This window comes from Sparus aurata, chromosome 3 (genome assembly GCF_900880675.1).
Source record: "Sparus aurata chromosome 3, fSpaAur1.1, whole genome shotgun sequence".
Classification (NCBI taxonomy): Eukaryota; Metazoa; Chordata; class Actinopteri; order Spariformes; family Sparidae; genus Sparus; species Sparus aurata.
The window spans coordinates 21285472-21299398 of NC_044189.1; the positions used below are offsets into that span (position 1 = coordinate 21285472).

The 13927-nt window shown below is 43.9% G+C and overlaps 3 protein-coding genes across 4 annotated transcripts in view; all 3 read right to left on the reverse strand.

The window, feature by feature from the left end:
- Positions 1 to 7506, reverse strand: part of hoxa3a (homeobox A3a) — a 31490-nt gene extending 23984 nt beyond the window's left edge. The window contains exon 1 of one of the 2 annotated variants that reach the window (XM_030412069.1): positions 7371 to 7506. The gene's annotated coding sequence lies outside the window, so the exon portion shown is untranslated. Of the gene's footprint in view, positions 1 to 705; positions 724 to 7370 lie in introns of those variants that run through there. The other variant, XM_030412072.1, reaches the window with a different exon arrangement.
- hoxa5a (homeobox A5a) lies at positions 1535 to 3984 on the reverse strand. The gene is made up of 2 exons (XM_030412082.1): positions 3222 to 3984; positions 1535 to 2564 (listed from the first exon to the last, which is right to left on the reverse strand). Exons 1-2 carry the CDS (start codon positions 3817 to 3819, stop codon positions 2314 to 2316), a joined length of 849 nt encoding a protein of 282 aa, XP_030267942.1. The 5' UTR covers positions 3820 to 3984; the 3' UTR covers positions 1535 to 2313.
- Positions 7507 to 8300: 794 nt separating the features above from the next.
- Positions 8301 to 10989, reverse strand: LOC115578846 (homeobox protein Hox-A7). The gene is made up of 2 exons (XM_030412084.1): positions 10523 to 10989; positions 8301 to 9642 (listed from the first exon to the last, which is right to left on the reverse strand). Exons 1-2 carry the CDS (start codon positions 10887 to 10889, stop codon positions 9326 to 9328), a joined length of 684 nt encoding a protein of 227 aa, XP_030267944.1. The 5' UTR covers positions 10890 to 10989; the 3' UTR covers positions 8301 to 9325.
- Positions 10990 to 13927: the final 2938 nt, after the last annotated feature.

The following is a 13927-nucleotide window of genomic DNA, read 5'->3' on the forward strand; positions in this document are numbered from 1 at the left end:
TTCCTTTTCAAAAGCCTCCCTGCTGCTGTTTGTTCCCATGTTGTGTTTACTTGACACCGTTTACAGCCTGTGCTGAATGCGCTGAATACGTGTTGGCGGCCAACATGTTGATCTCTCAGAAAACAAAATAATAAAAGGAAACTTTTCCTTCCAACAACTTCTACAAAAAGTCTCCATCACGTAAATAATCCTTCAAACGTGCCTCGCTGTGAATCTGCAGGCCTGCGTCAAAGCGCTTAACTTTATCAAGGAAATCTACACACTCCACACTTCACACACACACACACAGACACACACACAAACAGACACACACACACACACACACACACACACACACACACACACACCCCTTTGGAAACTTTCTGGCTCACGGTCTGTGAATTCTCCAATGCAATAAAGCGACAACAACTCGAAGTTTGAGGGGGTGGAAATGGACACAGAGATAATTATCCAACATGTAAAAATGGATTATGAGTTACACCACAGATGGAGGGAAACAAGTTACACGGGGAAGGAAGCAATTAAATCGCCATGAGCCGGACCCAACCCTGCGCAACATCTGCCGAGACCAGTATTCAGCGCTGCACCACTGACAAATTAGTGTAATGGTCTAATAGGGACGGATAGAGGGAGCGAACACAATAATAAGACTGTTTAACACAGGCTGGCTGTTCTCGGGCTACCGGATAGTCTGCAGAAACTTACCCAGAGACGCGGTCCTCATCCTGGAGAGCGTCCGGTCCATACCGACGCACAGTGAGCAAAAGAGACGCTCTGTACCGGTCAAGTAACACTTACAGCCTGCACAGGGAGAGTCAGACGAAGCCTCGCCGTCAGTGCGATTATATGTTATGTGCAATATACTGTCAACTCCCCAAAACCATAAAACTTACTTTAATGGCTACCACGTGACCGTTTATGGCCAGTGAGCCTATCTGGCCGCGCTCCGGATGATTTTTACGATCTAATTCATAGACAAAACCCCCCATTCATTTAGCACCCAAATGTCAGAAAGCCAGAATCGACCCTAATAAAGTTTACAGCTTGAAAAGTCGAGCTGATTCTCCGGGAATGGCCCAGGAGCCTGTGCGCAAAGGGGACGCTCGGCCCCTGGAGCCGGTTGGGACCCCCCCTAAAAAAGCCCCCCAGCTCCACAGCAAGGTGAGTAAAACACACAGCTTTCATTCAGGGGGGACCTGTTGAACTGAAGATTTAACACGAGGAAACTCTGACAGGAGGGATTTTTTTAAAAAAACAGGCTCACTGTGACTCGTGCGATGGAATATTTCACAAAGAAAGTACACTCAGCTGAAAAGTTGCCGTTCCAGTAGAAAGTTTATTATAATGGCCATCATCATCATCATCATCATCATCATCATTAATATTATCATTATTATAGTATATTCTTGACTTCCAGTCTTTGAAAAACATTTACAAAAAGCTAATCACGATGGAGTTTTACACAGAGGCGACGGGCTTCACTGTGGGAGCCTCCACATGAAAACAGCGAGAGGAAACAAAGACAAAAAGCACGTTTTGTATTTTTTTTTTTTTTTTACTAAGATGATTGCGCCCCAACAGAAGCTCCTGCAACATAAAAAAAAATAAAAACAAATATAGGCTACTGTACATACAAGACCGAGTCCGCACCTCTGTCCATACATGTGTTCACAACGCACACAAAAACCACACAAGGCTTCTTTTTCTTTTTTTTGTTTTACTGCTGGCTCTACTTTTTGGAAGCAAGTTATCTGACAAGTTGGTACAATGACACCAAACAAATAAATACATACATATACAGTACATACAGAGAAAAACGAGGGCTTGAACACAAAGAGCAGCGCGACCTCCACCCTTTATTTAACAGGCTGTTGGTGTTCGGAGTGCATCACACAACTTTTACTGGGTTTATCTGCGGTAGGGAGCGTTTCAGGCTTCGACGCTTTTATTTTGTTGGTTGTTGTTTTTTTTTTTTCGTCTGAACAAGAAATAATTTAAACAAACATTTATTTTGTTTCCTTTTTCCTCTAAATCTAGACAGAACTGTACATTATGCGTCTTCTTCTTCTTTTTTCCTGTTATTTTTTATTTTTTTTTTAACTCACATTAGCATTACCACGGTGGAAATTTAAAAAAAGGAAAATAATATTAGGGAGTATAATGGGGACGGGAGTTGGACATACAGTGGGCTCAGGTGGGGTGGTCCCCTCGTCCCCGCACACAGCACCGTTTACAAAGTCTCTGCGCTCTTTTTGGAAACAGTAGGAGGAGAAGTTGATATGACAATCTTTGTTTTATATTTCATGGTGGATATCAAGGCCTGTAGCCTCCCCCGCCTGCTGCCGCCATGTTCATGCTCTTCAGCTTGTTGTCCTTCTTCCACTTCATCCTGCGGTTCTGAAACCAGATTTTGATCTGTCTCTCTGAGAGGCAGAGGGCATGGGCGATCTCGATCCGCCGCCTGCGGGTCAGGTACCGGTTGAAGTGGAACTCCTTCTCCAGCTCCAGGGTCTGGTACCGGGTGTACGCAGTCCTGGCCCTCTTCCCCTCAGGTCCTGCCAAATCTTGTACATAAACAGACGATGTAGATGTTAAAAATGCGTAAACACTCTTTCTTTTTTTAAACACATTTCGTGCGATTTTTGTATGTTTTCTACACAGTCACTGCAGGAAAACTACTGGCGCAGAAGTAAACATAGTTTAGCTTTTTACAAGTTAGTTGTAAAGAATAAATGACCTTTAATTGCAACACACAATCTTAAAAAACAACATGTAACAGAGTCATGCACACACCTTTTCAACTGCACCTTGCGGAGAGGAATTAATGCAGTAAAAGGACGCAGAATTGTGGATTTTTGACCACAAAATACAGAATAACAAACAAAAAACGCACATATTCTGTTTATACGTTCAATACATTACATCTGACCTAAACTTCGTGTGTCATGTTATTAAATCAGCCCGTACCTGCTCTGTGTTGACACGAGAGAAAAGCAACAATACACCAAACAGGTGAGAGGCGCATATGGCGCCCCATGCTCCTCTGGGAAGTAAATATATTTTGTGCTTTTCAAATAGTCATACAATCCAATTTGGAGCCGTTTTTCTTAACGTCATAAAGTCTCTAAATAACATATAAACAGGATCACACCTTCACCAAACATCAACACAGCTCAGGTCTCTAAGATCGATACAAGACCATTGAAATAAACCAACTTTACCATGATTTATGTGTAGTTTCCTCATCCACGGGTATATCTGAGGCTGTGTCGAGTCGCTGACATTTTGTGGAGTTGTCGGTGCGCTTCCCGCAGGCTTCTCCTCCTCGAGGGGGGAAGCTTTGGACACACAGTCCCGGCTGAGTAGCAGCGTGCCTCCGTTCGAGCTCGAGCACGGGGTTGAGCACTGGGTCGTTAGAGAGTTTTTCACGGCTCGGTGTTGGGACTGAGTCTCGGTGACCGGGGACGAGCTGGCGACCGAGGAGCACGGTAGTGGGTCAGGTGGTGCTGGAGATAGAGACGCTGTCCCGGTGTTGTTGGCGGACTGGGTGTACCTGACCGGCTCCACGGAGGGTGTTGTCGCCGCTGAGTGACTCGGGGAGTAGCCCCGCGTCCGCTCGTTGCCCACAAAGTGTCCGGTACCTTCCCGTCCGACTGTTAGGTCCATCCCGTTGTAGCCATAGCCATACCTGCTGGAATGCATGGTTGTTGAGTCTCTGTATTGCTCGTTTCCCGAACTATGGTCTCCATAATTATGTAACTGGAAGTCCGCGCCATTGGGATAGCGACCGCAGAATGAGTTCACAAAATAGGAGCTCATTTGTTGACAATTCCACCGTTTGCTCGTTGCAGGTATTGTTGTTGTTTTTATTGTTTAGGGAGGTAAAATAGCACAAACCTGTGTGCGTGATTTGTGGCTCTTAAGCTTTAGCGCGTCCTATAGCACCCTTGCACAATTTATGATGAATTATGGAAATGAGTGGGACATGGACTTGATTCTCTCTTACGTAGGCACCCAAATATGGGGTACGGCGGAGAATCACGTGCTTTTGTTGACCAGTCGTAAATCCTGCTTGGTGACCTCCAGAGGTAAACTCGTGCACTGAGGAAATACTGGGTGGGATGTAACGGGGGCGCGCCTCCATGCGCTCGTGGCTCGGGCGTGCTCAGAGCCGGGGATCGGCTGTCTTGGATTGTCGTGGTGCGCCATCCTCTGGCGCAGGAGGCGCACTGCCCGTCTGCGGCGCTTTCCGAGGCGTGGGCTCCACACGGGGTCACTCGGAGGTTAACGAGCATTGCGGCAAAAACCAACGGGCTCCTAAACAATACAACAAGTGACACGCTGAGAGTGCAATCTCTGCGAACACAGTGTACAGAAATAATTCGATCAGGATCTGTTGTGCATGTTATGATAGGCGATGAGCGCAAACAGTCCGCCGCAGTTAATAGAATAAAAGCCCATTCAAAGCAAAGCGACGCGGGTTTTTTTTTTTTCTTCGCCACACTTTTCTTTCTCTTTATAATCATAGAACAAATGGAGGAGCGCTCATGTGGGGGAAAGACTGAAGAATAAATGTTTTGGAGATCAAGATAAAACACCAAACACCACATTTGTCGAATAACATGACTAAGAGTGACATTCAGGGCCTGCTCGTTGTGCCACATCGAGAATTAATAACTTTAAATATAGGCTGTATATGAAGGCACGTAAATACACGTTACTGTCTGTTCTGGGCTGCTTAAAATTGAACGATTCCGAACAATAAGCCCTCGGGTGATGTTATAAGCCTTCTTTATGTGACGCGACTTTATTACGCGCTCCGAATCATCGTTCATTCAGACTTTTAAGCAGTCAGTGTCTTATCAAAATGCTGTTTTTGGTTATTTTCATGCTGGTGACATATCAACAAAAGATCGAGAACAACATGAAAATGTCATTTCCAGAGGAAGATGCGCAGAACAGTCACTCTGCAATTTAAAGAAGGAGAACAGGCAGCGAGAGAAATAAAGAAATGATTGGAAAAGGAAATATTGGACGCGATTAATCGATAAAATGACGCCATAATGTTTTATGTAAAATAGCCACAATATTCAGATCATAATTCGTATTTTTAGTTTCTGCGTTGTGCCAAAGATTCTTCGTGTTAATCACGAGGCTGCAGTGAAGAAGCGTGCTATGATTTTTTTGTTCCTTCTCTTCCAGTTTTAAAATAAAAAATTCTCAGCGATTTTTTTCTGATATTAAAGAAGAAATGTTTACAAATATCGTCCGACCGATTAGTTACAACGCAGCAGGGACAGAACGATGATTGTTTATTATTATCATTGTTTAAAAAAATACAATAAAGTTAGATTTTGGGAAATTATTCTATAAAAATCTAAAAAATCCTGTCGAACTCTCTTCAGATTTCATTGTCACCTGATCAATGCACTTATTAAAAAGTGTAAATCTGCTGCTCTTCGTGTTTATTCTGAGCAGGACTACAAAAACCGGATGACCCGCACAGAGTCCGACACACACACACGAAGCCTAAATAGAGGCTTGACGCTTCGCTCTCTCCGTTTGGTTTTCTCTGTGTGGAATTTTTATGGCACCTTCGTCTCTCGAAGGAGCGACTTGTCCTCTGCTTCCCCCCTCAACATGTCATTTTCCCTTGCAGCCCCTTCACCCCGCAGCACAAGCCCAATCATGCGTTTCTGACAAAAACACAGAGATATAGATTATTTATTCTGTCCCAGGTATGTGCGCCCTTTGCGGCAACAGAACCCCAGAAGGCAGATTTGAGGCAGGGTGAGCACCGGGGCTTCGACATCCAGTGGGCCCACAGTATAGAAGACCAACGGAGTGTGTGTGTGTGTGTGTGTGTGTGTGTGTGTGTGTGTGTGTGTGTGTGTGTGTGTGTGTGTGGTGCCAGAGTGTGTGTTGGCTAAACAGACATGCCCCAACAGCTGATTTATGGCTGGCCAATTGCAACAAAGTTCCCACGAAAATTATTTCCCCGAGTCGAGCCAGAGACACACCCAGGAAACTAAAGAAAGGCGAGGGAAGAAGTGAGTGAGTGCGCGCTGGTGTCAAACATGTCGGGCAGGAGGGTGAGGGGGCCACTGCTGCAGGAAAAACAGGAGGGTAGTGCACTCTGCAGGCGGCCTCACACACCAGCACTCCACACTCTGACAGTTTACCAACGAAATGCCACAATAACTTCATTTGGTTTCTGATTAAATGTCATTACGCACGGCTGGAAAACGCTCACGTTCAGGACGGTGAGGACATTTTGTGGATCACGACGAGGGGAGCAATTCTTAACAGCAGCACACAGTCTCTAAAACACGAAGAACTCTGCTACAGCAGTTGAAACATTTGAAGACAACAACAATTTTATCCACAAAATAAGCATTTTTTTGCAGAGGAAAAAGAGCAGCTGAACAAATGTTTTCGACTGGGAACATGCAAAAAAGAAAATGATCATTACATCAGATGATCTTAAATATAGATCCAATTTTGCACGATTCAAAATGCCATGTTTTCAATTTAAAATCTTCAAAACTTGGCTGCCGGGCTGACTCTTAATTTATGGCACGGAACAAATCACTGCAGTGTCACGTTACAGTATCAGGCTCGCTGAGTGCGTGTTAACATCAGAAAACAGCGCGAAAACGTCGATATGCAAACTAATTTGCGATGCTAGTGTTCCAGAAGACACATATTCGACATTTTCAAAATCCATCGAAGGGGACATCCATGTATGTCCCTTAAAGGTCATTCAAACGGGAAAATTATCATGGAAATATTAATACCAACCAAGTCAATGTAGAGTGACACCGAGCCTGCGTGCACACATGAAACACACAACTGTGAAGCATTACGCATGGACACACATGTAGAAATAGAGGTCATCATTTCTGATGTCCATTTGCAGCACAAACAAGCACAGCTGCAGCCGCGACACCCCCGGCTTCTCCACGGGAGGGCGCCAAAGAGCGCATGTGTGGGCCACAGTCCACCCAATGAATGCTGCAGCCAACAGAACATTCCCATTCAAATCCCACAACAAACAAATAAGGTCTTGGCGGCATGTCAAAGCCAACAAGCAGTTCAAAAGGAAAGCAACAGCAGCATGACAGCTTACCAACTCCAGGTTGATCAGATTTGCCTCCAGGCATCCAAATCATAATAAAATGTCACTGTAACATGATAGCATCTTTCTTTCTTCCACAGGATTGTTCAACAGAACACACACGAGGCGTGATATCCCAAACAAAAGTTGTTGTAATTAGCTGAAGTTGTAAAAAAAAAAAAAAAAAAAAAAAAAAGGAAGAAAAAGAAGAAAAGAGAAGAAGAGGAAAACATGCTTGTTTCAGTTTTCTTACCTTGTGGCGGTTTCTGCTTGTAAACAGGGGAGATGAGGAGGAGGAGGAGGAGGAGGAGGAGGGGGCTGGCAGGTGCAGACGGTGGGGAAGTATCCGGATGCGTCCCCGGACGGAAACCGGGGCTCCCAAAGGGGTCAGTGACGCACCGGGGCTCCTTCCACCCATCCTGCCAAAACGCGCCAGGACACCGACAGCGTTGTACCCAAATGATCCAGTCATGTCGTAATGTAAGCTCCTGCGCGTCGAGCGTCGGCGCTCTCTGTCTGGCGGAGAGAAAACTCCAAAGTCCACTTAAAAAAAAAAGAAGAAGGCGGCGTGTGTGTGCGGGATGAAAACATAGAAGGTCGCAGGTGAAAAGAGACGCGTGGAAGCAGCCGGAGAGCGTTCAATGAAAGGCTGCTCCATTCCGCTATTGGAAATTATATATAAAAAGTTCATGTTCACGGCTCTGCCTGCGCCACGTGACGAGCCGCGGCCAATGGGAGGGCGAGCCGGGTCGTAAAGTTGTATTGCCATGTTGTAAATTTTCATAAACAACAACGGATTTATGACCCAGCGCTGGAGGTGGGGTGGATGAGGAGAAATAGGGGGTGGAGGGTGGAGGGAAGGCGCGAAGGGGGGAGGGAAGGGGGGAGCAGGTCACCGTCAGGCGCCATCTTACAGAAGGAAGAGGGAACGCAGAGTTCAACAGTAATTTCCCTTCATCTGCAGCCTGCCCCATCTCGCATCCTCATAGCTCACATTCCCAAGCTGCAGTGTTTACCTAACCTTCATAATGGGCATGTTTCATTACAGGCAGCCTGATGTTGACCACAGCGAGCCGCGCTGTGAGACAACATCTTGTTACTGCATCGGTGCGTAATTGCTTCGCGTTACTGTCATGACTGCTGTGGTTATGTGCGCAAATACTGAATGCAAACAAATAGACAGATGGAATCTATTTTATTCAATTATCATACTGTCATTTACAGGTGAAAGACATCCCCGAGGGGTTAAGACTCGTTTATATTTATTTGTTCACATATTTGTTAGAATTCACAGTGACTGAACCTAAATATATCACATATTTACTCATTTTACACTAAAATAAACTGAATCATAATACGGTCTAAATAAAAAAAAAGTGCATGCATTAACTTGTATTTCCACAAACACGTATGAAATTTTGAGCCTTTTAAAAAAAATTTAAAAAATCTTAAATGAAATAGGAACATTTCACAGTACATGGCTGAGGCCTCAAAACATTTACGTCTGGGTTCTTTCTGCGGAAATCTGAGGTAGATTACAGAAGTTCATCCGAAGCTAAACAAATCCGGGGACGTGTAGTGAGCAGGTGAGAGGCGGAAACAAGCAATTAACAGTCTGAGTGATTAAGCAGAGATCATTTAGAAAATAAAAGGATACAGTGGCAAATTAACTAGAAGCACCTAAATCACAGTTGGAGGCATTTAACTAACAGAACATTAACTTCTAATTCGCCTCTGTTTTTCCACAGTAAGGCACATTTGCGCAGAGGAAATGTTTTTTACTCCCTTTGGATAGAAACGATTCCAATGAGTAGAATATATGAATTAAATTCCTTGGGTCAGTGTTGTAATATTAGCAGGTAATTTATTAGGTAGTTTTTCGTAAGTAAGGAATGTTGGTTCAGTAGTACACACTCAGGTTACATGACTTAAATGTCTTATTGCTCGTATAAAAATAGAGTCGAGTAGGTAGTTAATGTCGCTGATTCATGCGGACCTTTCTTGTGCATTTTGTGTATAAATACAGTTTAAACTCTTTCTGTTTAATGCTTATTATATAATTGCCTTCAGCTGTCATTCCATTAGCCTGCAAAGCTCTCAGTGCATGAATGGTATGCAACACACACACACACACACACACACACACACACACACACACACACTGAATCTGTGTGTTTCTCTCATTTAATGCTCTGTCCGTCTTTCCCGTTACTTTGCAGCCGTTTCTGACTCCAGTTCAGCGTTCTGGGCGCCTCCAGTTTCGGGCTCTGCTCCCTCTGACTCCGCCTGGATATCACCGTCCTTTTCTCCTGTTAGGGTCGACACCGGTTCCTCCTTGTGGTCCTTCTTCCACTTCATCCTGCGGTTCTGAAACCAGATTTTGATCTGTCTCTCTGAGAGGCAGAGGGCATGCGATATCTCGATCCTCCTCCTGCGGGTCAGGTACCGGTTGAAGTGGAACTCCTTCTCCAGCTCCAGGGTCTGGTACCGGGAGTAGGTCTGACGGCCCCGCTTTCTGGTTGGATCTGTGGAGGAGAAGATGCGCCAGCTCTGTATGATTTGCATAAAATGTTTTTTTTTTTTTTTTATCTTCCCTGCATGCGAAATATGATCCTGCATGAAGCGTTAATTAAAGTGTTGTAGGCAATAAAAGTCATGGGCTTGGAATAATTCTGGGAGTCATCAATTTATTTGTGATTGCGCAATTAATTGTAGCTCATATTGTCTTCACACTCAAATCAGTTGATTTTTTTCTTTCCTAAATTCTCTGGCTCAGTTTAAAGTGTCCTGCTGGGATGTTTGGTCCATGCCTCCTTTGATACTCTGCACGCCTTTCCAATTAAAAGCCAGCGATGTTCTGCGCGCCAAAGGGGTCATAAGTAATTAGATTACAGTCCCAACACCTTCTCCTCCGAAACTGTTACAAATTTTCCAAAATGCGTGCATTCTAAATCCACTCGACTTCTTTATGCAACCGACAATACTGGCGCGTATTGATCCGGCAATGTGTACGAACGAGTTGGAGAAAATAACAGAGGCTCTGCAGTGCAGACCCAATTAGAAAAGGAGCTGTAGAGTGCAAGAGGACTGATTTACACAACATGCCGGTCTCTTTTTACAACCACAAAGGGGAGAAGAGGCTATAAGAGTAATAGGAGTGCAGAGAAAACCCCCAGCGGCAAGGTCTCTGCGCACTGAACACACAGGAGCGCCGGCCAAATGAATTTATGGCTGCAGAACTCATTAGTTGCGCAATAAAAGTTTTACGATTCTTTCCATGCAACACCAATGGCTTCACGAAATTAATTGAACCACTAACGGCCAGTGTAACTATCCCAGTGTTTTGTAAAAGCATTGACCTGAGGGGCTTTGGAACAGCACAGAAGGAACGGTATCAGCACATACCTGATGCTTTCATCCAGGGGTACATCCGGTACTGTTTGTCCGGCGGCGAAGTGAGGGGTCCCGGCTCCGGGTGGCAGCAGCTGTCGGTGAACAGGCGGCTCTGGTCAAACAGGCTGCAGTGCAGTGTGTGCGCCTCCTGGCCCTGGCCATAGCCCGAGGTAAACATGGGGCGGCTCTGGTACACTGCATTATTGACGCTGTAAACTCCAGACAAGGACGGTGCGAAAGCGATGGCGGCGGCGGTCCGAGCCGAGCCATAGTCCTCTCCACTGGGTCCAATACTGCAAGACGCCCGCTCCACGTTTGGGAAGAGAGAACCAGCCGCCGTATATTTGCTAAGAAGACCGTCCACATAATAAGAACTCATATTTTTTCCCTCTGATTTGTTGGCCCAGAATCCTCAGTGTCGTTTTTACGAGGTAGTGTGATATATGACAGCAATACACCCTAGATTTACACCAAACCCCATTTTTACTCTGGACCAAAGAACTCACCCACGTGACTCGGGCCTGGCCGCTCTCGTCCAATCAGCGGGCGGACGTAGATTTCATTATGGCGCAGGACTGCAGAGTGGGATTAACGCTTCACACGCATAAACACGTAGAAACACACACGAGAGGAAAATCACACAGTTCCGGTGACCAAGAAGCCAATTACGTGATTAAAGCTCACAGTTTCACGTCACTTGCTTTTATAATGTTTCACAAAATAATCACATAAAAGCTTTATTTTTTTTTAATCGTGTCCATCTCGGTGAAAACATTGAACCTACTTAAAGGTTATAATGATGATCTACACTCAGTCAGTCAGAGGCTGCAGCAGAACACAGGCTGTAAACATCCATTATCCCAACAAACACATAACTTATTTAACAGAGGAGGATTCTGTTGATCTACTGCGAATAAAACTAAAACGAGAACCACGCCAGCGTCATGAAATCATATAAAGAATGCAATGATACGTATTTAATGTATGTAAGTGTAACAGCGCAGATTATTATCAGAAACATCCTGTTTAGGTTTTTAAAGGTCTGAAAAGTTTAGTTTTTTTTAAATCATGTTCAATCACACGTTTTGACGAGGTGAGAATTCACCCGAAATTAAATTGAAATGTGTTATAATAATAATAATAATAATAATAATAATAATAATAATAATAATAACTACAATTACGATATCATTGTTAATAATAATGATCATAATCATAATAAAAAATAAATAATCTAAACATGTTTTTACCGGCACTACAATTTTAATAGAAATAATAATAAATGCCAATGAAGAAAGAACAATACTACATTTTACATATATATATATATATATATATATATATATATATATATATATATATATATATATATATATATATATATATTGTATATATATGTGTGTGTGTGTATATATATATATATATATATATATATATATATATATATATATATATATATATATATATATATATATATATATACATATGAAACACAATGATGAGATATGATAAATGTTGTTAATTACTCCGACAAATAGCTATTTTGTTTTTACTACTTTTACTGCCGCTGCTACTGTTGCTGCTAATAATAATAATAATGATAATAATAATAATAATAATAATAATAATAATAATAATAATAATAATAATAATAATAACACCCTAAATTTGTAAAGAAAAGTTGTTACAAAAGAGTATTGTGATGTGTGTGTTGTAGCTAAGTAGAAAAACCGCCGTGGAAATAAAAAGCTTAGTCAGGACGTGAAAATCGACAGAATCTACATCTATAACTGACAGAAATTGTTCATATTCCGTGTATCTAAATAAATAACCCCGCTATTAACCCCCTTTATTTAATCTTACTCATGGTTTGCCTCTGCGAGGCCGCATCAAAACAGCGGATAAGGGACAAACACGGGACACACAGCGACCGTGTGAGCGAACAGAACCACTGGTGCTGGTTCTTTGGTTCCTCCCCGCAGAGCTGCAGGCCAGAGGAGCTGCTTCTCGCACCAAGACTGTAAAAAAGGTGTGAAATTATTTCGCTGGACTCTTAAAAATGTTACTACGGTTTGTTCCCGTCGCAGGTTCATTAAGGGAGGAGTGTTAGATGTGGTGGGGGCTTGTTGTGGAACAGTGTCGCCACCCGCTGGTGACTGGCAGGGACTGCAGGGAGGGGCGGCAGCAGTGCGCAGGCGCTCTTCTCCTCAGGCTGCATTTCGGGATAAAAATGCAAGATAAATAAAGAGAGGTGACGCTCAAAGGTAACGTGACGTTTCTCCTCCTGTTGTGTTCTAAAGCGAGGCGCTGGTGTCTTCTTCTAACTGACTGATCCAGATGGATTCTGAAGAAAAGCATCCTCTGCAGGCCCTCCACTGTGTTTGAAACTAGCTGCTGGCTTTATTGCTCCTTCTCCTTTAGGACGGGCCCAGCAGAGGAGCAGAGGGCGGAAGGTTCCCAGGTAGAAAACAAAGGATCGCTCCAAACGACCGTGAGTCCTGCGCGTCCCCGTCGGAGAGAGAATCCAATAAAGCTGATCATTTCCGCTCGGCCTTTTGTCCAGAGCGCAGTCTCACAGAAAGAAGAAAAAAACAAATGGGTGCCATTTTGGAAACGGCCTAATTGTGTCTGGACGGCCATAAAGCCATTAAAAGTGGAATGCCAGACAGTATAGCAGACCAGGCGTTTTATTGCACTGTCTCTGGCAGAGCCTTTGAAGTTTGGGTCCATCTGCGTCCCCTAACGCGTCACAACAGCTCTCAGACTAAAGTCCGACTTACCTTCTAACTACAATTATCTATATCCGTTTCTGTGCGACCTTTAAGGAGTAGTGAGCTGCTGCTGGTGTGTGTGTGTGTGTGTGTGTGTGTGTGTGTGTGTGTGTGTGTGTGTGGCCCTGATCCACCATCTGATTTAGCAGCTCTGCAGCTCTCTCACATTGGATTTTCTGCTTCTCCTATTTTCTATTCTGTCTTTGGTGCCAAATATTTTCTCCAACATGCAGAGACTTGAACCCGCCTTACAAACGACAGAGGCCATATTTTAAAACCAGACTTCTCCTCTAAAACAACAAAAAAGAACCCTCCCTGACAAAAATCTCCCAAAATTTGTCACATTTCACAGTTTTCATTTGGGAATGAAAACTGTCGTTGCTGTCGTTGTGAGTTGGTTTTGCGCAGATTGGCGTTAATCAGGGAGCTTTCAGGCTGAGCGGCCTCGTCATATCTGATCCGAGCAGAAACACACCGGCTGCATTATTTTGGGCTTCAGCTGTCGAAGCCCTCGATGTCTTTTTTTGTTTTGTGTCCTCTCGCCTCGCAGCGCTTTGCACCCCATAAAAGGTTATAGCGGTAATTGTCTTTTATGGCTGTATACAGCTAACAACATCCTCTGCCAAGAAGCTGCTCTGTCCCCAAT